Source organism: Eubalaena glacialis, chromosome 14, assembly GCF_028564815.1.
Source record: "Eubalaena glacialis isolate mEubGla1 chromosome 14, mEubGla1.1.hap2.+ XY, whole genome shotgun sequence".
NCBI classification, from domain to species: Eukaryota; Metazoa; Chordata; class Mammalia; order Artiodactyla; family Balaenidae; genus Eubalaena; species Eubalaena glacialis.
The window spans coordinates 40,921,948-40,944,062 of NC_083729.1; the positions used below are offsets into that span (position 1 = coordinate 40,921,948).

General features: G+C 36.8%; 1 protein-coding gene across 2 annotated transcripts in view; it reads left to right on the plus strand.

The window, feature by feature from the left end:
• The window catches only part of GTF2A1L (general transcription factor IIA subunit 1 like), a 57,948-nt gene that overhangs the window by 14,133 nt on the left and 21,700 nt on the right, over nt 1-22,115 (plus strand). For both annotated transcript variants that reach the window (XM_061210432.1, XM_061210433.1), the window contains 3 exons: nt 9,691-9,746; nt 18,024-18,108; nt 19,154-19,743. In XM_061210432.1, the coding sequence (XP_061066415.1) occupies nt 9,691-9,746; nt 18,024-18,108; nt 19,154-19,743 (731 nt within the window). The remainder of the gene's footprint in view (nt 1-9,690; nt 9,747-18,023; nt 18,109-19,153; nt 19,744-22,115) is intronic.

Here is a 22,115-nt window from a genome sequence, read left to right on the forward strand (position 1 = left end):
TGCTCCATCGTATTGCTTATGCTCCTTTGTCAAAGATGAGTTGATTATATTTATGGGGGTCTATTTCTGGGCTGTCTATTCTGTTCCACTGATCTATGTGTCTATTTTTTTGCCATGTATTTGTCTACACCGTCTTGATTACTGTAGCTTTACAGTAAGTCTTGAAGTTAGGTAGTGTTAGTAGTTCAGCATTTTCTCCTTGAATATCATATTGGCTATTCTGGATCTTTTGCTTATAATCCACTTTTGAGAGAGAAATGGGATTCTGTTAATAATAACCTCAGGATTTCCCTGGTGGTGCAGTGGTTAAGAATCCGTCTGCCAATGCATGGGACACGGGTTCGATCCCTGGTCTGGGGAGATCCCACGTGCTGTGGAGCAACTAAGCCCGTGTGCCACAACTACTGAGCCTGCATTCTAGAGCCCACATGCCACAACTACCAAAACCCATGTGCCTAGAGCCCAAGCTCCGCAACAAGAGAAGCCACCACAGTGATTAGCCCGCACGCTGCAACAAAGAGTAGCCCCGGCTTGCCGCAACTAGAGGAAGCCCACACGCAACAACGAAGACCCAATGCAGTCATTAAAAATAATAATAATAATAATAATCTCAGAATAACAGGTGTAAACTAGGACTGTCGCGAGCACACTGGGACATGTAGTCACTTTGTCTATAATTGCCTTATTTCTAGGGCAATTCAAATCATCTTCTGTTATTTGGTCTTCATGTCACATAGTCTTTTTGATGAAACCATCAGTCATTGTGGGAGGAAGACAGGGAAGAACCAGGAACATTGAGAGGTTTGTTAGCTTTCATCTTTGAGTATTAAAACTCCTAAACTTCAGGTACAAACTGTATGTCCTGTTGTTCTTGAACTTGGATCTGTTAAAAATTTCAGCATTGTTGTTGTTTCTTGGGGTGATTTGAGTTAGAATATTCAGTTTGGTCATCAGGAGACGGCCATATACTAAAGAGTAGTCACAAAAAAGAAATTTAACAGTTTTTGCACCTCTTGAATAATGTGACTTGGATATTAAGATTTGGTATGGTTCAAAGTGGGACCAAAAATTGTTAAATGATTAACTGCCTTAACGTATCAAAGACTTTTTCTTGTGTAGGGAAAAATACACTTATAAATGTGAATGTTGTTGTGCTATATTATCTTTTTGCAAAACTCCTTAAATTATATTTGTCGGATTAAATTCTTCCTTTATTCTAAAGCTTATTGTTTGTGAAATTTACTATTTCTGGAATATATACATGAAGACCAAAATTCTGACACTTTAAGTAAAAACATGTATTCAGTTAAAACTTAATTGCTTATTGACACTATCTTGAGTATTATAAAAAGTATGTTTCAGGCACATATAATGGTGTACATAATTTGTGAATGTATATGAATGATGAATATAACTTGTGAATTTAGTATCAAAATTAAGTAGAAGCTACATGAAACTTTAACATTTTGTTAGTTCAATTTTTTGATGGCTCTAAAGAAACTCTTAAAACTCTGTTAGCTCTGTTTGATTGATATGAGTAGAGAGAATTATCCTTTGGGATTTATTGCAGAGTATTTAAAAGGGGAGAATTGTTGCTATTTTTCCTCAAGAAATTCATTTAATTGCTTCAGACAGTATGTTAACAGATTTTTGTTTCCTCTCAGGCTATGGCTTACGCTGTACCAGCCTAAGCTTTTCTCACTTCAGCTAATTAAGACTAATACCATTGTGTTCCTGCCACTCCAATTCTAATTTAGCCTTTCCAAAAAGAATGCCTGTTAAGAAGCAAAGGATAAAAATAATTTTGTACTTCATTAACCATCAATCTTTGTAGCTTCACTTCTTTGTCTTAATGTGAGAAGAATGGTTAGTTAAAAAAAATTTGCTCTTCTGAGCTGTTTGTTGTATATGATGGAGCCATTCTAGTGTCAGAAATGGATCTTCAGGACAGTTTTCCTTAATACAGTATGTGGAAAAATACCATAAAAAAACATTACATTCAGTATATACGTGCTGCATAAACATGCTAAAATGTTTTTGTTTTTATTAAAGAAAAGGCAAAATGGTCTTCTAACAGTCAGGTTCAAGTAGGTAAAATGAACCTTGAGGTAAGGTTTAAGGTTACATTGGTCAACTGAGATCCTTTAGTAACTATTTGTTCTTTAGACTTATTTTTAAAAAAAAATTTTATTGGAGTATAGTTGATTTAAAATATTGTGTTAGTTTTAGCTGTACAGCAAAGTGAATCAGTTATACATATACATCTATCCACTCTTTTTTAGATTCTTTTCCCATATAGGTCATTACAGAGTATTGAGAAGAGTTCCCTGTGCTATGCAGTAGGTCCCTATTAGTTACCTATTTTATGTATAGTAGTGTGTATATATCAATCCCAGTCTCCCAATTTATCCCTCCCCCTTTCCCCACCTGGTAACCATAAGTTTGTTTTGTACATCTGTGACTCTGTTTTCTAAATAAGTTCATTTGTACCATTTTTTTGGATTCCACAAATAAGTGATATTATATGATGTTTGTCTTTCTCTGTCTGACTTAATTCACTCAGTATGACAATCTCTAGGTTCATCCAAGTTGCTGCAAATGACATTTGTTCTTTTTATGGCTGAGTAGTATTAAGACTTATTTTTTTTTTTTAAGACTTATTTTTAAATGATTACATTTACAACCATTTGGCCAACCTTATATTTTTTTTTATTTTTGAATTTTATTTTATTTTTTTATACAGCAGGTTCTTATTAGTCATCAGTTTTATACACATCAGTGTATACATGTCAATCCCAATCGCCCAATTCAGCACACCATGATCAGCACACCCCTGCGGCTTTCCCCCCTTGGTGTCCATACGTTTGTTCTCTACATCTGTGTCTCAACTTCTGCCCTGTAAACTGGATCATCTGTACCATTTTTCTAGGTTGCACATACATGCGTTAATATACGATATTTGTTTTTCTCTTTTGTGACGTACTTCACTCTGTATGACAGTCTCTAGGTCCATCCACGTCTCAACAAATGACCCAATTTCGTTCCTTTTTATGGCTGAGTAATATTCCATTGTATATATGTACCACATCTTCTTCATCCATTCGTCTGTCGATGGGCATTTAGGTTGCTTCCATGACCTGGCTATTGTAAATAGTGCTGCAATGAACATTGAGGTGCATGTGTCTTTTTGAATTATGGTTTTCTCTGGGTATATGCCCAGTAGTGGGATTGCTGGATCATATGGTAATTCTATGTTTAGTTTTTTAAGGAACCTCCATACTGTTCTCCATAGTGGCTGTATCACTTTACATTCCCACCAACAGTGCAAGAGGGTTCCCTTTTCTCCACACCCTCTCCAGCATTTGTTGTTTGTAGGTTTTCTGATGATGCCCATTCTAACTGGTGTGAGAAGATACCTCATTGTAGTTTTGATTTGCATTTCTCTAATAATTAGTGATGTTGAGCAGCTTTTCATGTGCTTCTTGGCCATCCGTATGTCTTCTTTGGAGAAATGTCTATTTAGGTCTTCTGCCCATTTTTTGATTGGGTTGTTTGTTTCTTTAATATTGAGCTGCATGAGCTGTTTATATATTTTGGAGATTAATCCTTTGTCCATTGATTCGTTTGCAAATATTTTCTCCCATTCTGAGGGTTGTCTTTTCATCTTGTTTATGGTTTCCTTTGCTGTGCAAAAGCTTTGAAGTTTCATTAGGTCCCATTTGTTTATTTTTGTTTTTATTTCCATTACTCTAGGAGGTGGATCAAAAAAGATCTTGCTGTGATGTTTGTCAAAGAGTGTTCTTCCTATGTTTTCCTCTAAGAGTTTTATAGTGTCTGGTCTTACATTTAGGTCTCGAATCCAGTTTGAGTTTATTTTTGTGTATGGTGTTAGGGAGTGTTCTAATTTCATTCTTTTACATGTAGCTGTCCAGTTTTCCCAGCACCACTTATTGAAGGAGACTGTCTTTTCTCCATTGTATATCTTTGCCTCCTTTGTCATAGATTAGTTGACCATAGGTGCGTGGGTTTATCGCTGGGCTTTCTATCCTGTTCCATTGATCTATGTTTCTGTTTTTATGCCAGTACCATATTGTCTTGATTACTGTAGCTTTGTAGTATAGTCTGAAGTCAGGGAGTCTGATTCCTCCAGCTCCGTTTTTTTCCCTCAAGACTGCTTCTGCTATTCGGGGTCTTTTGTGTCTCCATACAAATTTTAAGATTATTTGTTCTAATTCTGTATAAAATGCCATTGGTAATTTGATAGGGATTGCATTGAATCTGTAGATTGCTTTGGGTAGTATAGTCATTTTCACAATATTGACTCTTCCAATCCAAGAACATGGTATATCTCTCCATTTGTTGGTATCATCTTTACTTTCTTTCATTAGTGTCTTATAGTTTTCTGCATACAGGTCTTTTGTCTCCCTAGGTAGGTTTATTCCTAGGTATTTTATTCTTTTTGTTGCAGTGGTAAACGGGAGTGTTTCCTTAATTTCTCTTTCAGATTTTTCATCATTAGTGTATAGGAATGCAAGAGATTTCTGTGCATTAATTTTGTATCCTGCTACTTTACCAAATTCATTGATTAGCTCTAGTTGTTTCCTGGTGGCATTTTTAGGATTCTCTATGTATAGTATCATGTCATCTGCAAAGAGTGACATTTTTACTTCTTCTTTTCCAATTTGTATTCCTTTTATTTCTTTTTCTTCTCTGATTGCTGTGGCTAGGACTTCCAAAACTATGTTGAATAATAGTGGTGAGAGTGGACATCCTTGTCTTGTTCCTGATCTTAGAGGAAATGCTTTCAGTTTTTCACCATTGAGAATGATGTTTGCTGTGGGTTTGTCATATATGGCCTTTATTATGTTGAGGTAGGTTCCCTCTATGCCCACTTTCTGGAGAGTTTTTTTCATAAATGGGTGTTGAATTCTTTCAAAAGCTTTTTCTGCATCTATTGAGATGATCATATGGTTTTTCTCCTTCAATTTGTTAGTATGGTGTATCACATTGATTGATTTGCATATATTGAAGAATTCTTTCATCCCTGGGATAAATCCCACTTGATCATGGTGTATGATCCTTTTAATGTGTTGTTGGATTCTGTTGGCTAGTATTTTGTTGAGGATTTTTGCATCTATATTCATCACTGATATTGGTCTGTAATTTTCTTTTTTTGTAGTATCTTTGTCTGGTTTTGGTATCAGGGTGATGGTGGCCTCATAGAATGAGTTTGGGAGTGTTCCTTCCTCTGCAATTTTTTGGAAGAGTTTGAGAAGGATGGGTGTTAGCTCTTCTTTAAATGTTTGATAGACTTCACCTGTGAAGCCATCTGGTCCTGGACTTTTGTTTGTTGGAAGATTTTTAATCTCAGTTTCAATTTCATTACTTGTGATTAGTCTGTTCATATTTTTTATTTCTTCCTGATTCAGTCTTGGAAGGTTATACCTTTGTAAGAATTTGTCCATTTCTTCCAGGTTGTCCATTTTATTGGCATAGAGTTGCTTGTAGTAGTCTCTTAGGATGCTTTGTATTTCTGCGGTGTCTGTTGTAACTTCTCCTTGTTCATTTCTAATTTTAGTGATTTGAGTCCTCTCCCTCTTTTTCTTGATGAGTCTGGCTAATGGTTTATCAATTTTGTTTATCTTCTCAAAGAACCAGCTTTTAGTTTTATTGATCTTTGCTATTGTTTTCTTTGTTTCTATTTCATTTATTTCTGCTCTGATCTTGATGATTTCTTTCCTTCTGCTAACTTTGGGTTTTGTTTGTTCTTCTTTCTCTAGTTCCTTTAGGTGTAAGGTTAGGTTGTTTATTTGAGATTTTTCTTGTTTCCTGAGGTAGGCTTGTATAGCTAGAAGCTTCCCTCTTAGAACTGCTTTTGCTGCATCCCATAGGTTTTGGATCGTCGTGTTTTCATTGTCATTTGTCTCTAGGTATTTTTTGATTTCCTCTTTGATTTCTTCAGTGATCTCTTGGTTGTTCAGTAGCGTATTGTTTAGCCTCCATGTGTTTGTGTTTTTATGTTTTTTTTTTCCCTGTAATTGATTTCTAATCTCATAGCGTTGTGGTCAGAAAAGATGTTTGATATGATTTCAGTTTTCTTAAATTTACTGAGGCTTGATTTGTGACCCAGGATGTGATCTATCCTGGAGAATGTTCCGTGCGCACTTGAGAAGAAAGTGTAATCTGCTGTTTTTGGGTGGAATGTCCTATAAATATCAATTAAATCTGTTTGGTCTATTGTGTCATTTAAAGCTTGTGTTTCCTTATTAATTTTCTGTTTGAATGATCTGTCCATTGGTGTAAGTGAGGTGTTAAAGTCCCCCACTATTATTGTGTTACTGTCGATTTCCTCTTTTAGAGGTGTTAGCAGTTGCCGTATGTATTGAGGTGCTCCTATGTTGGGTGCATATATATTTAGAATTGTTATATCTTCTCCTTGGATTGATCCCTTGATCATTATGTAGTGTCCTTTCTTGTCTCTTGTAACATTCTCTATTTTAAAGTCTTATTTTATTTGATACGAGTATTGCTACTCCAGCTTTCTTTTGACTTCCATTTGCATGGAATATATTTTTCCATCCCCTCACTTTCAGTCTGTATGTGTCCCTAGGTCTGAAGTGGGTTTCTTGTAGACAGCATATGTATGGGTCTTGTTTTTGTATCCATTCAGCAAGCCTGTGTCTTTTGGTTGGAGCATTTAATCCATTCACGTTTAAGGTAATTATCGATATGTATGTTCCCATGACCATTTTCTTAATTGTTTTGGGTTTGTTTTTGTAGGTCCTTTTCTTCTCTTGTGTTTCCCCCTTAGAGAAGTTCCTTTAGCATTTGTTGTAGGGCTGGTTTGGTGGTGCTGAATTCTCTTAGCTTTTGCTTGTCTGTAAAGCTTTTGATTTCTCCATCGAATCTGAATGAGATCCTTGCTGGGTAGCGTAATCTTGGTTGTAGGTTCTTCCGTTTCATCACTTTAAGTATATCATGCCACTCCCTTCTGGCTTGTAGAGTTTCTACTGAGAAATCAGCTGTTAACCTTATGGGAGTTCCCTTGTATGTTATTTGTTGTTTTTCCCTTGTTGCTTTCAATAATTTTTCTTTGTCTTTAAGTTTTGCCAGTTTGATTGCTATGTGTCTCGGCATGTTTCTCCTTGGGTTTATCCTGTATGGGAGTCGCCTTGCTTCCTGGACTTGGGTGGCTATTTCCTTTCCCATGTTAGGGAAGTTTTCGACTATAATCTCTTCACATATTTTCTCAAGTCCTTTCTCTCTCTCTCTTCTCCTTCTGGGACCCCTATAATGTGAATGTTGTTGCATTTAATATTTTCCCAGAGGTCTCTTAGGCTGTCTTCATTTCTTTTCATTCTTTTCTTTTTATTCTGTTCCACAGCAGTGAATTCCACCATTCTGTCTTTCAGGTCACTCATCTGTTCTTCTGCCTCAGTTATTCTGCTGTTGATTCCTTCTAGTGTAGTTTTCATTTCAGTTATTGTATTGTTCATCTCTGTGTGTTTGTTCTTTAATTCTTCTAGGTCTTTGTTAAACATTTCTTGGATCTTCTCGATCTTTGCCTCCATTCTTTCTCCGAGGTCCTGGATCATCTTCACTATCATTATTCTGAGTTCTTTTTCTGGATGGTTGCCTATCTCCACTTCATTTAGTTGTTTTTCTGGGGTTTAATCTTGTTCCTTCATCTGGTACATAGCCCTCTGCCTTTTCATCTTATCTGTCTTTCTGTGAATGTGGTTTTTGTTCCACGGGCTGCAGGATTGTAGTTCTTCTTGCTTCTGCTGTCTGCTCTCTGATGGATGAGGCTATCTAAGAAGCTTGTGTAAGTTTCCTGATGGGAGGGACTGGTGGTGGGTAGAGCTGACTGTTGCTCTGGAGGGCAGAGCTCAGTAAAGTTTAATCTGCTTGACTGTTGATGGGTGGGGCTGGGTTCCCTCCCTGTTGGTTGTTTGGCCTGAGGCAACCCAACACTGGAGCCTACCTGGGCTCTTTGGTGGCGCTAACGGCAGACTCTGGGAGGGCTCACGCCAAGGAGTACTTCCCAGAACTTCTGCTGCCAGTGTCCTTGTCCCCATGGTGAGCCACAGCCACCCCCCGCCTCTGCAGGAGACCCTCCAACATTAGCAGTTTGGTCTGGTTCAGTCTCCCCTGGGGTCACTGCTCCTTCCTCTGGGTCCCAATGCACACACTGCTCTGTGTGTGCCCTCCAAGAGTGGGGTCTCTGTTTCCCTCAGTCCTGTCAAAGTCCTGCAATCAATTCCCACTAGGCTTCAAAGTCTGATTCTCTAGGAATTCCGCCTCCCATTGCCAGACCCCCAGGTTGGGAAGCCTGACGTTGGGCTCAGAACCTTCACTCCAGTGGGTGGACTTCTGTGGTATAAGTGTTCTCCAGTCTGTGAGTCATCCACCCAGCAGTTATGGGATTTGTTTTTACTGTGATTGCACCCCTCCTACCATCTCATTGTGGCTTCTCCTTTGTCTTTGGATGTGGGGTATCTTTTTTGGTGAGTTCCAGTCTCTTCTTGTTGATGATTGTCCAGCAGCTAGTTGTGATTCTGGTGTTCTCACAAGAGGGAGTGAGAGCACGTCCTTCTACTCCGCCATCTTGGTTCCTCTCAGGTCAACCTTTTATACATTTTTTTCTTTTAATTAATTAATTTATTTATTTATTTTTGGCTGTGTTGGGTCTTCGTTTCTGTGCGAGGGCTTTCTCTAGTTGCGATGAGCGGGGACCACTCTTCATCGCGGTGCACGGGCCTCTCAGTGTCGCGGCCTCTCTTGTTGTGGAACACAAGCTCCAGACGCACAGGCTCGGTAGTTGTGGCTCACGGGCCTAGTTGTTCCACGGCATGTGGGATCTTCCCAGACCAGGGCTTGAACCTGTGTCCCCTGCATTGGCAGGCAGATTCTCAACCACTGCACCACCAGGGAAGCCCAGGTCAACCTTTTAGATGTACGATAAATGAAGGGATAGTTAGCATAGAAAATTGGTGATAATAAAGGAAAGATAAATGAAATTGTAGGTTTAATATGCAGGTTGAATTGGTGTTCTCCTAAGAATTTATTGTCTTATATTTTTCTCTTCAGTTTACTGAAGTCCTGCAAAGACTTCAGGAGACATGTACTTATTCATTTATTTCTAAAACTGTGTAGCTGTGCTTGCTTACTTGGTCAAAGTAGTATAAATAACTTTTCATGAAATGAATGAATTGAAATTTCTTTTGTACCTATACGATTTAGAATGGTTTATGTTGGGTTACATTTTTTTGCTCAAAGTATAGTTGGTTGGAAACATGCCACTTTAACAAATACTACTTTTTCTCCCATATAAAAAGTTGTAATGGAGGTTTAGTGCTACATTGGCTTCCTAAAGACAACCTAGGTATTTTGTTATGGATTTCTATAGTACAGTATACTTGATTACAATGAGATTTCCTTTTGGAAATCTATACTATAATCTGTAACCTCTACTTAAAGACTTACAACTAATCTATACTTTATCTAAAATTGTTGGGAAAAGATGTAATTAAATACTTTTACCTCACTTGGAATCAGAAAGTTTAGAATTTGTCATGGTTGAATATGTTAGTGATGGAAAACATTTTTAAAAAATAACGTATACTTAGCAGTTTTATTCAGTTGGAAAATTCTGACGAATGTATAATGTTTATTTTGTTTTCTATACAGCATCGTTACTTATTCCTGCTGGTAAAACTCTTCCCACTTTTATCACAGCAGAACTGGTATGTATCTTATTTAAGAGATATATATATCTATATTTTTTTTAAATTTTTCTTTTCAGCTTTAAAACAGTTTGTCATTTTACAATGCAAAGACTGAATAAGGACAAAATATAATCTGAGAGTATATAGTATAAAATAGCATTTTCAGTATGGTATGGCATTAATTGTGTTAGGTCATTTCTGACCCTACCAACTTTGTGATATTATGTGCATTTTAAAATCTATTCTTTTTCTTTTTTTTTCAATTTTATTTAATTTATTTTTTTATATAGCAGGTTCTTATTAGTCATCCATTTTATGCACATCAGTGTATACATGTCAATCCCAATCGCCCAATTCATCCCCCCACCCCCCCACCCCCCACCGCTTTACCCCATTGGTGTCCATACGTTTGTTCTCTACATCTGTGTCTCAATTTCTGCCCTGCAAACCAGTTCATCTGTACCATTTTTCTAGGTTCCACATATATGCCTTAATATACGATATTAGTTTTTCTCTTTCTGACGTACTTCACTCTGTCTGACAGTCTCTAGATTCATCCACGTCTCTACAAATGACCCAATTTCGTTCCTTTTTATGGCTGAGTAATATTCCATTGTATATATGTACCACATCTTATTTATCCACTTGTCTGTCGATGGGCATTTAGGTTGCTTCCATGTCCTGGCTATTGTAAATAGTGCAGCAATGAACATTGGGGTGCATGTGTCGTTTTGAATTATGGTTTTCTCTGGGTATATGCCCAGTAGTGGGATTGCTGGGTCATATGGTGATTCTATTTTTAGTTTCTTAAGGAACCTCCATACTGTTCTCCATAGTGGCTGTATCACTTTACATTCCCACCAACAGTGCAAGAGGGTTCCCTTTTCTCCACACCCTCTTCAGCATTTGTTGTTTGTAGATTTTCTGATGATGCCCATTCTAACTGGTGTGAGAAGATACTTCATTGTGGTTTAGATTTGCATTTCTCTAATAATTAGTGATGTTAAGCAGCTTTTCATGGGCTTCGTGGCCATCTGTATGTCCTCTTTGGAGAAATGTCTATTTAGGTCTTCTGCCCATTTTTTGATTGGGTTGTTTATTTTTTTAATATTGAGCTGCATGAGCTGTTCATATATTTTGGAGATTAATCCTTTGTCCGTTGATTCATTTGCAAATATTTTTTCCCATTCTGAGGGTTGTCTTTTTGTCTTGTTTGTAGTTTTCTTTGTTTTGCAAAAGCTTTGAAGTTTCATTAGGTTCCATTTGTTTATTTTTGTTTTTATTTCCATTACTCTAGGAGGTGGATCAAAAAAGATCTTGCTGTGATGTTTGTCAAAGAGTGTTCTTCCTGTGTTTTACTCTAAGAGTTTTATAGTGTCTGGTCTTACATTTAGATCTCAAATCCAGTTTGAGTTTATTGTTGTGTATAGTGTTAGGGAGTGTTCTAATTTCATTCTTTTACATGTAGTTGTCCAGTTTTCCCAGGACCACTTATTGAAGAGACTGTCTTTTCTCCATTGTATATCCTTGCCTCCTTTGTCATAGATTAGTTGGCCATAGGTGCGTGGGTTTATCTCTGGGCTTTCTATCCTGTTCCGTTGATCTATATTTCTGTTTTTGTGCCAATACTATATTGTCTTGATTACTGTAGCTTTGTAGTATAGTCTGAAGTCAGGGAGCCTGATTCCTCTAGCTCCGTTTTTTTCCCACAAGACTGCTTTGGCTATTCGGGGTCTTTCGTGTCTCCATACAAATTTTAAGATTTTTTCTTCTAGTTCTGTAAAAAATGCAATTGGTAGTTTGATAAGGATTGCATTGCATCTGTAGATTGCTTTGGGTAGCATAGTCATTTTCACAATATTGAGTCTTCCAATCCAAGAACATGGTATATCTCTTCATCTGTTGGTATCATCTTTAATTCCTTCCAACAGTGTTTTATAGTTTTCTGCATACAGGTCTTTTGTCTCCCTAGGTAGGTTTATTCCTAGGTATTTTATTCTTTTTGTTGCAATGGTAAATGGGAGTGTTTCCTTAATTTCTCTTTCAGATTTTTCATTAGTGTATAGGAATGCAGGAGATTTCTGTGCATTAATTTTGTATCCTGCTACTTTACCAAATTCATTGATTAGCTCTAGTTGTTTCCTGGTGGCATCTTTAGGATTCTCTATGTATAGTATCATGTCATCTGCAAACAGTGACAGTGTTACTTCTTTTTTTCCAACTTGTATTCTTTTTATTTCTTTTTCCTCTCTGATTGCTGTGGCTAGGACTTCCAAAACTATGTTGAATAATAGTGGCGAGAGTGGACATCCTTGTCTTGTTCCTGATTTTAGAGGAAATGCTTTCAGTTTTTCACCATTGAGAATGATATTTCTTGTGGGTTTGTTGTATATGGCCTTTATTATGTTGAGGTAGGTTCCCTCTGTGCCCACTTTCTGGAGAGTTTTTATCATAAATGGCTGTTGAATTTTGTCAAAGGCTTTTTCTGCATCTATGGAGATGATCATATGGTTTTTATTCTTCAATTTGTTAATATGGTGTATCACATTGTTTGATTTGCGTATATTGGAGAATCCTTGCATCCCTGCGATATATCCCACTTGATCATGGTGTATGATGCTTTTAATGTGTTGTTGGATTCTGTTGGCGAGTATTTTGTTGAGGATTTTTGCATCTATATTCATCAGTGATATTGGTCTGTAATTTTCTTCTTTTGTAGTATCTTTGTCTGGTTTTGGTATCAGGGTGATGGTGGCCTCATAGAATGAGTTTGGGAGTGTTCCTTCCTCTGCAAGTTTTTGGAAGAGTTTGAGAAGGATGGATGTTAGCTCTTCTCTAAATGTTTGATAGACTTCACCTGTGAAGCCATCTGGTCCTGGACTTTTGTTTGTTGGAAGATTTTTAATCTCAGTTTCAATTTCATTACTTGTGATTAGTCTGTTCATATTTTCTATTTCTTCCTGGTTCAGTCTTGGAAGGTTATACTTTTCTAAGAATTTGTCCATTTTTTCCAGGTTGTCCATTTTATTGACATAGAGTTGCTTGTAGTAGTCTTTTAGGATGCTTTGTATTTCTGCGTTGTCTGTTGTATCTTCTCTTTTTTCATTTCTAAATTTAGTGATTTGAGTCCTCTCCCTCTTTTTCTTAATGAGTCTGGCTAATGGTTTATCAATTTTGTTTATCTTCTCAAAGAACCAGCTTTTAGTTTTGTTGATCTTTGCAATTGTTTTCTTTGTTTCTATTTCATTTATTTCTGCTCTGATCTTGATGATTTCTTTCCTTCTGCTAACTTTGAGTTTTGTTTTTTCTTCTTTCTCTAGTTCCTTTAGGTGTAAGGTTAGATTGTTTATTTGAGATTTTTGTTTTTCTTGAGGTAGGCTTGTATAGTATAAACTTCCCTCTTAGAACTGCTTTTGCTGCATCCCATAGGTTTTTTTAAAAAATTAATTAATTAAGTAATTTATTTTTGGCCGTGTTGGGTCTTCGTTTCTGTGCGAGGGCTTTCTCTAGTTGCGGCGAGCGGGGGCCACTCTTCATCGCGGTGCGCGGGCCTCTCACTGTCGCGGCCTCTCGTTGCGGAGCACAAGCTCCAGACGCGCAGGCTCAGTAGTTGTGGCTCACGAGCCTAGTTGCTCCGCAGCATGTGGGATCTTCCCAGACCAGGGCTCGAACCCGTGTCCCTTGTATCGGCAGGCAGATTCTCAACCACTGCGCCACCAGGGAAGCCCCATCCCATAGGTTTTCGATCGTCGTGTTTTCATTATCATTTGTCTCTAGTTATTTTTTAAATTTCCTCTTTGATTTCTTCAGTGTTCTCTTGGTTATTTAGTAATGTATTGTTTAGCCTCCATGTGTTTGTGTTTTTATGTTTTTTTCCCCTGTAATTGATTTCTAATCTCATAGCGTTGTGGTCAGAAAAGATGCTTGGTGTGATTTCAATTTTCTTAAATTTACTGAGGCTTGATTTGTGACCCAAGATGTGATCTGTCCTGGAGAATGTTCCATGCGCACTTTAGAAGAAAGTGTAATCTGCTGTTTTTGGATGGCATGTCCTATAAATATCAATTAAATCTATTTGGTCTATTGTGTCATTTAAAGCTCTTGTTTCCTTATTAATTTTCTGTTTGGATGATCTGTCCATTGGTGTAAGTGAGATGTTTAAGTCCCCCACTATTATTGTGTTACTGTCAATTTCCTCTTTTATAACTGTTAGCAGTTGCCTTATGTATTGAGGTGCTCCTATGTTGGGTGCATGTATATTTATAATTGTTATATCTTCTCCTTGGATTGATTCCTTGATCATTATGTAGTGTCCTTCCTTGTCTCTTGTAACATTCTTTATTTTAAAGTCTATTTTATCTGCTGTGAGTATTGCTACTCCAGCTTTCTTTTGATTTCCATTTGCATGGAATATATTTTTCCATCCCCTCACTTTCAGTCTGTATGTGTCCCTAGGTCTGAAGTGGGTCTCTTGTAGACAGCATATATATGGGTCTTGTTTTTGTATCCATTCAGCAAGCCTGTGTCTTTTGGTTGGAGCAATTTATCCATTTACGTTTAATTATCGATATGTATGTTCCTATGACCATTTTCTTAATTGTTTTGGGTTTGTTTTTGTAGGTCCTTTTCTTCTCTTGTGTTTCCCCCTTAGAGAAGTTCCTTTAGCATTTGTTGTAGAGCTGGTTTGGTGGTGCTGAATACCCTTAGCTTTTGCTTGTCTGTAAAGCTTTTGGTTTCTCCATCGAATGTGAATGAGATCCTTGCCAGGTAGAGTAATCTTGGTTGTAGGTTCTTCCCTTTCATCCCTTCTGGCTTGTAGAGTTTCTACTGAGAAATCAGCTGTTAACCTTATGGGAGTTCCCTTGTATGTTATTTGTCGTTTTTCCCTTGTTGCTTTCAATAATTTTTATTTGTCTTTAATTTTTGCCAATTTGATTACTGTGTGTCTCAGCGTGTTTCTCCTTGCGTTTATCCTGTATGGGACTCTCTGCACTTACTGGACTTGGGTGGCTATTTCCTTTCCCATGTTAGGGAAGTTTTCGACTGTAATCTCTTCAAATATTTTCTCAGGTCCTTTCTCTCTCTCTTCTCCATCTAGGACCCCTGTAATGCGAATGTTGTTGCGTATAATGTTGTCCCAGAGGTCTCTTAGGCTGTCTTCATTTCTTTTCATTCTTTTTTCTTTATTCTGTTCCGAGGCAGTGAATTCCACCATTCTGTCTTCCCGGTCCCTTACCCGTTCTTCTGCCTCAGTTTTTCTGCTATTGATTCCTCTTAGTTTGTTTTTCATTTCAGTTATTGTGTTGTTCATCTCTGTTTGTTTGTTTATTCTTTAATTTTTCTAGATCTTTGTTAAACATTTTGCATCTTTTTGATCTTTGCCTCCATTCTTTTCCTGAGGTCCTGGATCATCTTCACTATCATTATTCTGAATTCTTTTTCTGGAGGGTTGCCTGTCTCCACTTCCTTTAGTTGTTTTTTTGGGGTTTTATCTTGTTCCTTCATCTGGTACCTGTCCCTCTGCCTTTTTATCTTGTCTGTGTTTCTGTCAATATGGTTTTTGTTCCATAGGCTGTAGGATTATAGTTCTTCTTGCTTCTGCTGTCTGCCCTCTGGTGGTTGAGGCTATCTAAGAGGCTTGTGCAAGCTTCCTGATGGGAGGGACTGGTGGTGGGTAGAGCTGGGTGTTGCTCTGGTGGGCAGAGCTCAGTAAAACTTTAATCCCCTTGTCTGCTGATGGGTGGGGCTGGGTTCCCTCCCTGTTGGTTGTTTGGCCTGAGGCGACCCAACACTGGGGACTACCCGGGCTCTTTGGTGGGGCTAATGGCAGACTCTGGGAGGGCTCACGCCAAGGAGTCCTTCCCAAAACTTCTGCTGCCAGTGTCCTTGTCCCCATGGTGAGCCACAGCCACCCCCTGTCTCTGCAGGAGACCCTCCAACACTAGCAGGTAGGTTTGGTTCTGTCTCCTATGGGGTCACTGCTCCTTCCCCTGCGTCCTGACACACACACTACTTTGTGTGTGCCCTCCAAGTGTGGAGTCTCTGTTTCCCTCAGTCCTGTCGAAGTCCTGCAATCAAATACCGCTAGCCTTCGAAGTGTCATTCTCTAGGAATTCCTCCTCCTGTTGTCGGACCCCCAGATTGGGAAGCCTGACGTGGGGCCCAGAACCTTCACTCCAGTGGGTGGACTTGTGTGATCTAAGTGTTCTCCAGTGTGTGAGTCACCCACCCAGCAGTTATGGGATTTGATATTATTGTGATTGCGCCCCTCCTACCATCTCATTGTGGCTTCTTCTTTGTCTTTGGATGTGGGGTATCTTTTTTGGTGAGTTCCAGTGTCTTCCTGTCGATGATTATTCAGCAGTTAGTTGTGTTTCTGGTGTTCTTGCAAGAGGGACTGAGAGCACGTCCTTCTACTCCGTCATCTTGAAGCAATATCTAAGATATATTTTAACAGAGATGCCCCAGTTTTAGTGGATGGTGGCAGAAGGCTGGGCAGAGATGTAATTTGTAATCCTCCAGTTGAATGAGAAAAGATGTGGTAAGGGATGAGGAGATAGAAATAGCTTCTGTAACATAGGTGTTGCAAAAATTCAGGAGTTCCAGAATGAATATTTTCTTACCAACTTTTCCTATCTTCCAGAGCAGTTCTTAGCATCTGCCAAGACTGTACCTACAAGGTTAGGAAATTTCTTAACTTACGTTGTATGGAGTTTTAATACACTGTATAATGTTACATACTTGGTGGATCCTAAATAGATGATTCTGATATAAATGTTTTTCTGATTTATTTTCCCCTAGAGTTGAGGCACATCATAATTCTTCCTTTTATTTAAGTGGAATATTTTGGTTATTTTTTACCGTTGTATAATAGAGGTTAGATTCCCCCCCTCCCAGGAGTTGGGGGCAGAAGATAAAATTAAAACTTATATATAGAAAATTGAGTAGTTTTTAGGTGGGGAAAAATAGAACTTTTTCTCTTTTACTTTTCTTTGAAGGTAAAACATGATATATAAAGTTTTTTGTTTTCTTTCAGCCCATGAGCTTCCTTCCTAGGGTACAGGATTTTAGTAGGCCATTTATTTCTATTTCTTCATTAAAAACAAACAAAAAGCATAGCCCTTACCAGGATTTTTGGGAAGAATGGTGCTGGTTTTGATATGAAACCAGTGAAGAAATATCTCTGCCTTTGAAATTCTTGGAAATACCTTTTCTCCTCATTAAAGAAATAATATACTTCTAAAGAGTAAAAGCAAACAAATTTATAAAGTAAAAAGTGATAGAGCCCTATAGGATTATAACCCAAAGATAACTGTTTTAACTGTATGATGTGTATCCATTTAGACTTCTTTCATTAAAGAAAGTTACATTAATTTTCAGGGTAAAAGCAGAATCATTCTCTGTACTGTTTCCGTAATTTTTTTTTTAAACTTAGTAATATAGATGGACCGTTTTCAATGCCAGTTAAATATTGATTAGCCTTAGTGGATGTATCAGGTTTAAGTAACCAATCTTTTGTTTATGGACATTTAAATTCTTGCTAGTGTTTTTCTAATATAGCATTCCAGTGATACACTTGTAGATATGTCTTGGTGTATTTGTGTGATAATCAGGTAATCAGGATAAATTCCTAGAAGTAGAATTTCTGGGTCAAAGATTATGCATGTTTTCAATTTTGGTATATGTTACAAAATTGGCCTCTGAAAGGATTGTACCATATACACTCATAAGCAGTGGTCTGAGAGAACTGATTTTTATCACATCCTTACCAACATTGGCTATTATTAATCAATCTTTTAAATTTTTTCAGGTCTAGTAGGCAAAAACTTTTTTGTCTTTCATTTAGTATTAAAAATGTAAAACCCTAAGGTTTAATTATTCCAAAATAAAAATTATACACTGTTGTTTTATCTGCTTTAAAATAACATTAGTGATCAACTTACAGACTAGAGGACTCCTATAAACAACTGTGGTTCTTATATTTGACATGTGGGTATCAGTGGCCCAGGCAAAGCTGTGTTGTGGGCAAGTTTTATGAGTCAATGTTCATGTTATTTATGAAGCCTTACTGACTTCATTGCTAAAGCCATAGAACAGAATTCCTTTTATTTTTAATGAGATGATCTAAATCAAATATTAGAAAGCTGTTTTATTCAGAGAACTCAGCCCTAATGTTAAGTGCTACTATTGTCCTGTTGACCTTAATCAAATTTTTTTTATCCTCTGTAAGATCAGGAAAAAAAGGTTCAAGTAAAGCCTTTTTCTAACTTTCTAATATAAAATTTTCATATCTAGGGCACCTCAAACTCCAGTGCAAACTTTACTTATCCTGGTTATCCTGTTCATGTACCAGCAGGTGTGACACTACAGACGGCATCTGGTAAGAGTATAGTTTTAAAATATTTTGTTTTTAGCTTTGGTACTGACTTCTGGGTATTAACTTTCATGATTTTAAATAAACTGTATACCACAAGTTATTGAAGTTATAGGAACTTTTAATAAAACTTATTTAAAAGTAGTAATAAATGGTAGTTTTTATTGTTATGGAAGCAATCTACCACGAAATACACTAAGCCTGTCTACTAAGGCAGGTACTAAGCTTGTCCTATATTTCACTTCCAATTCTCATCCCAACATTATGTAAGATGCTTTATATAGGTTTTCTCTAATTCAAGTCAGTTACCTGAATTCTGACACACATGTGTCCCGGCTAGCTTTAATCAAGAAAAACTAAAGATTAGATTTATCAACCTTTGCCTCCTTTCTTATTGGAGATTGTATAAGAATATTTGAAAAATTTGGAGATTAACCTCTGCTTTTCAAAGAACTGTTTCTTGATTTGAAAGAGAATCATACCTATTTTTGGGGTTGTTACAGAGTTTAAGCAAGCACCTGACTCAATTCTCAAAAAATAAATTTCTTCTTTCTTCTTGTTAGTATTATTTTAAAGGAAAGGGGGGGGAAATTTGATAACTTTTGAAATTATTAAACCCTTTTTGGATAGCCTTGTCTTATAGTTGTTATATGGTATCTTATATCTTAACTATATGAAATACATTCTCCATGATGAGGTTTCTTAAAATCCCAATTTGGGTTGTTAACACTGTAATTTATTAAACAATGGGAGAGGTTCATGGAATAAATATTGGTGGCCTATATGTGTCTCAAAATGTGCCATATAAGCAATAATGGGAAAAGGCTAGAGTTAAAGCAAGATATATTTAATTTTTTAAAATAAGAGTAATACATATTTATTACAGAAAACACAAAAAATCTGAAAAATAAAAGAAAAACTCCTAGAGGTATCCACTATTAACATATTGATGTATTTCCTCCCAGCCTCCTGTGCATGAGATTTTTTTTTAGGAAATTTAAAGGAAATTAGGATTCTGTTTTACTTACAGTTTTGTTTTCTTCTTTTTAAGGTCACCTTTATAAAGTTAATGTACCAGTTATGGTGACACAGACTTCTGCAAGAGCAAGTATTCTTCAGCATCCATTTCAGCAAGTATTTCAGCAGCTTGGGCAGCCTTCAATAATACAGACCAGTATTCCACAATTAAACCCATACTGTCTTCAAGCAACTACTGAAAAATCACAGAGAATGGAAACTGTGCTCCAACAACCTGTAGTTCTTCGTTCTGGGACAGTGGATAGGAAACATTTAGAAAATGCTACTGGTGATACTCTTATACATCCTGGAAATGAGCATAAAATCATGTCTGAAGCTTTATTGAGTCATCCCGAAGACTCTCAGTATATCAGCCTTTCAGGTGTTGTATTTCCTCCACAGGTCTCTCAAATGGATTCTAATGTGGAGCCAGTGCTCGGTGTTTCAGCTAGCATGACTCAAAATCTGCATGGTGGGCCCCTGTCCACAGGCCCTCAGGGGGCTCAGCACCAGCACATGCCTGATGTTCAGCTTCGTGTTCTTAAAAATAGGATGTGTGGATGTGATTCTGTAAAGCAGCCAAGAAATACAGAGGAGCCCAGCAGCCTACCTGTCTCAGAGAAGGTAGTTCTATGTTCAATTTAATGGAATTAGGAGATAAACAGTAACAAGTGATTAGATGTCCTGAGTGTTTTTTTTTTTTAAACTGTAAGGTTACTCAAAAGTATGTTTGTTTTTTCCTTTAGAAGATTGTTTCTTTATTATTTTTAGTATAACTATCAGTTTTTAAAAGTATTCATGCTCAGCATTTCTAAACTTTTAGTTTCGATTAATGAATTAGAATATTTCTTTAAAGAAAATGCATTTGTTTTAAGGTAATTCATTTACCTCTCTCTTACATTGTGAGAATTGTTTTTTGTCTGCAGATAAAATTTAAGATTCAGAAATGCATCCTAGTAATTAAATGAGTGTTTTGAGGTAATTCATTGTCATACTTAATATACAAAAGAGGTTCAAAGTATTTTTTTTCTTGCTTTACCTAATTTTCCTAAACTCCCATATGAAAGTTTTCTCTACATGAGGAATTATCTTGCTAGTAGATACTTTGTTTCTCCGTTTGCTAAAATACTAGTTAACTTAATTTCTTTTGGAATTCAGACCACTAAAAAATAGCTCCTAATTAGCTTTCCATATTAAAAATAGGTTTACATTATTAATTTCCAAGGAATTCATAGTGATGGCAGAAAGATTCATGGAGAATTTCTCATGGTAAAATTAAAAAATCTTGCGTTATCTTTTTACAAATGTAAAATTATGTCTTACAGCTAACTCCATTTATACAATTTAGTGACATATGACAAATAAAGGTTTGTGTCTCTAGCTAATGGTTTAGTGGTCCTTTAGAACCACTGCACAAATCTGTATCAATGTAGTAGTTAAGTGTCACCTTAACATTTTTCTAGGTAGAAGGGGAAGGTATAGGGTACAGTGAAGGATAATGAACAAAGAATATGTCTATCAGAAACCATTTGACTTGTTTTAGAATATTTCAGATGTTTGATGAAGCCTGTTCAGAATCTTTTAGCAAGTCTGTTTTTGGTTTAGTTTGGTATAATGTATTAAGGTTAAAATGTTTTTTGAGTGTTTTTTCATTATATTTTTCACATAATATATAAAATTAAGAAATGGAGGATAAACTCATAATTATGAAACATTTGGTTTTGAGGGAAAATAACTGTAAAATAAGTGTTTGTTTTTATCACTTGTAATATAACTTTTAGAGGCATTTTTCTCCTGGACTCTGTATGAATTTTGAAGATTTCTGGTGTGATGATTCAAGGACTTATTCTACTGTTACTTATTAGATGTCACATTGTACTTTGTTCTGATATGGGAAAGTAGATTAGTTAAGGGAGATTAAGGATTGTTTAGGGGGTAGTGGTTAAGAGCTTAAGCTTTTGGGGCTTCCCTGGTGGCGCAGTGGTTGAGAGTCTGCCTGCCGATGCAGGGGACACGGGTTCAAGCCCTGGTCTGGGAAGATCCCACATGACACGGAGTAACTAAGCCCGTGAGCCACAATTGCTGAGCCTGCGCGTCTGGAGCCTGTGCTCTGCAACAAGAGAGGCCACGATGGTGAGAGGCCCGCGCACCACGATGAAGAGTGGCCCCCACTTGCCGCGACTGGAGAGAGCCCTCGCGCAGAAGCGAAGACCCAACACAGCCAAAAATAAATAAATAAATAAATAAAAATTAAAAAAAAAGAAAAAAAAAGAGCTTAAGCTTTAAAGCCACAGTAGGTTCAAATTCTAGATTTACCACTTACAAGCAAGCTAGGTAATGTTGCTCTCTGAAATTCAGTCCTAAGTCTGTAAACTGGGCATAAAACCAAGCTCATAATTTTAAGAATTATCAGAGGTGTATATAGAGTTTTTAATGGCTTCTGTCACCGTAATAAGCTTTAGATTAGTGCTATTATGCTTTATGGGCATGTGATATATTGGATAACTTTTCATATAACTTGTTGCTTGGTTTTAAAATCTATATTTAAAACACAAACATCCAAACATTCAAAAGAATTTAATTTATAACATTTTAAAAAACTTACTGTAGGTTATCTTACAATAGTGATCTGGTAAAGTTAATGCTGATTTAATTTTCAGAAAATTTTATAAATAGCTCTCTATAAGTAGCTTTTCAGAAATTCTTATTGCTTAAAGCAAGTTACAATTAGCCCTACTTATTTACTTTTCCTGTGTAGACTGCCAGAGATCTTAAGTTTTTATGTAGGTTTAGCATTAGTACTGTTTCATAAAATATATTCCTGACAATTTTTGATGTGTTCCTATTTTAAAGTGCATATTACTATGTTAAGTTTTTCCTCAGTGTAGGAATTTTGTTTGCTAATCTTATAATGCTATAGAAAATTAGAAACTCAGGTCTTCATTGGAACTCCAAAAAGTAGGAGTAGAAGGAGAGAAATGGGTATGGTGGTGTAT